Source organism: Austrofundulus limnaeus, unplaced genomic scaffold (assembly GCF_001266775.1).
Source record: "Austrofundulus limnaeus strain Quisiro unplaced genomic scaffold, Austrofundulus_limnaeus-1.0 Scaffold424, whole genome shotgun sequence".
NCBI classification, from domain to species: domain Eukaryota; kingdom Metazoa; phylum Chordata; class Actinopteri; order Cyprinodontiformes; family Rivulidae; genus Austrofundulus; species Austrofundulus limnaeus.
Window position 1 is genome coordinate 192,994 of NW_013952826.1, and position 2,188 is coordinate 195,181.

Sequence of the window (2,188 nt, forward strand, 5' to 3'; positions counted from 1 at the left end):
GTCCTGTGGAGATCATTAAGAGTCGTTGTTGGGTGAAAAAATCTTTCGCTAACACTGTGTTGACCGTGAACAGGAAGTGGTCGGAGTGGCATCAAGTGCTGGACCGGATGTCCGTGGCGTATAGGATATTAAACTGGGGAAAGGTTTGGACTTTTGGTACAGTTATAAAAAATGTCCAATCACAAACAGGTTTAGTTTAAAAACAGCAAAACTCTTTCATAAAACCTGATTTATAATTAGAAATATATCGGAGTACAACAGCAGCAGAAGTGTTTGATATTCTTCCTGTAACTCAGCAGAGCAGCAACATTTATTTTCTGCTTCATAAAGAAGAAAATCTAAAGGATGTGTTTCTGAAGGCCAGCCGGGCGCTCGCTCACCGTCTTCGTTTGGTTGAAGCACTCTAGGAAATCCTCATACTCCAGCTGGCACTCCTTCTTGGCCCGGGTCTGCCCGATACCRTGAGCACACGTGACCCAGTCCTTCTCGAAGGCGTGGCAGCGCGACATGTACTTCAGGTCAGTCTTCCCGCTCTGCAGCAGGAGCCATTCGTCGAAGTTGATGCCCAGCCACTTCCAAGTATTCAGAAACGGCATGGTGCTGGAGAGGTGTGGACGTGAAAGAGACGTAGTTTAAACACGTTCAGAAAACGACCAGAGAAGCTTAGAACAGGATTCATTCAAGGTCTGGAGAATTTATAAAGTATAACATGAGTATGAAATAAACCAAACCAAAAGATCCCGTCTGATTTCAGACACATTTATAAAAGAAGAAATCTCTTCAGGATCTTTAGTTTCCTAAATCACAACAGGACAGAGTTTGTCCTGCATCTCCAGGATGTAATGAAACATTCACAGTACTGCTATTTATGAGATGGTTTTATTTTTATGATGTGAGAGGCAGAGGAGGACAGACTGACTGGGATGTCCAGACAGGACCAGGAGGATTTACATCTGTGTCCAGTGAGCAAAAAGGGAAATGAGTCCAAAGATAACTCTACTGGGTTTTCTGTGGAGGACCTGCTACAGCTGCTTCAGGGGAAAATAAACCCCTGTTCTGTCAGAGAAACATGGGAACCAGAACCTTTTTATGGCCCAAACATCTCCTGAGGCTGATAAGGTGGCAGATTTTATAAATAACTAACTTTAATGTAAGAATCAATTATAACTTAACCTTAAAACTCTCTAACACTGTTTATTCAAGGAGAAATGAACTAACCTTATCATCAGATTATAATGCGATTTGTTTCAAAAATAAATACTGTTGGGCTCAGAAACATGTATTTGTTACATAAAACCCTGAGTGAAGGGATTTATGTATTATGCAATATATTTCTCATGTGAATAACACAATCTGAAAGCATTATAATACTATGAATGTACAAATAAATAAACAAATATAACAACAGTGTATTACTACAGATATGACAACGCAATGAAAAGTATTTTAACTTATTTATTCACACATGGCTGTCGGAGTCTTCTTTATAAAATAACTTATTTACAGGATATAATTCAACATAAACAAAGCACTAATATGTTGTTGACTGTGTCTGACGGCAGCTCCGATGGTTTTTCTTCAGATTCAATGACAGCCAGCTAATGCTAATGCTAATGCTAACCTTAAGACGCTTTTATCTTATTATTTACAAGAACAGCGAAATGAAACCGCTGGATTTATTTATGATAAGTTGTTTTGCATCAGTTGTTGTAAAAACGTGAATCATTAAAACACCAGTATTTACCTGGTTTTGTGTTTTTTTTCTTTCGACTCGCTTTAACCTTCTTCGACCAGCTGCTCTTYGCGACAGAAAACACTGCCGTAAAGCGTCAGTTTCCGGTAGTTGTTGAAAAGCGGTCTAAAGCGCCCTCTGGTGGGAGTGGAGGGTACAACAGGCCGAAAGGCAGGAAAAAAACTGCTTTACATCTTTTTTGTTGACCTTTTAGCTACTAAAGCACGTGATCAAAATCAGTATTTTGATGCTTTATGATCTAGATATATTTATGCTTAATTCTGGTTTGTTAGACTGCTTGACGTTGCACGTGGAGGACGTTTCGCAATCACTTTCAATTAATACAAAACTAAATATGACTGCATATAAAAGACAAAATCTAAAGAAGTGGAATGGAACAGGAGTTTTGCACAGAACTGTAGAGATTAAACTGCCTTTCATCTTCTAACAATAATT

At 38.9% G+C, this 2,188-nt stretch overlaps 1 protein-coding gene across 1 annotated transcript in view; it reads right to left on the bottom strand.

The window, feature by feature from the left end:
- The window catches only part of ndufs5 (NADH:ubiquinone oxidoreductase subunit S5), a gene marked incomplete at its 5' end in the record, with an annotated part of 1,651 nt that extends 1,051 nt beyond the window's left edge, over positions 1 to 600 (bottom strand). The window contains 1 exon segment of the mRNA XM_014024463.1: positions 381 to 600. Coding sequence (XP_013879917.1) covers positions 381 to 596 — 216 coding nt within the window.
- Between the last annotated feature and the right edge of the window lie 1,588 nt (positions 601 to 2,188).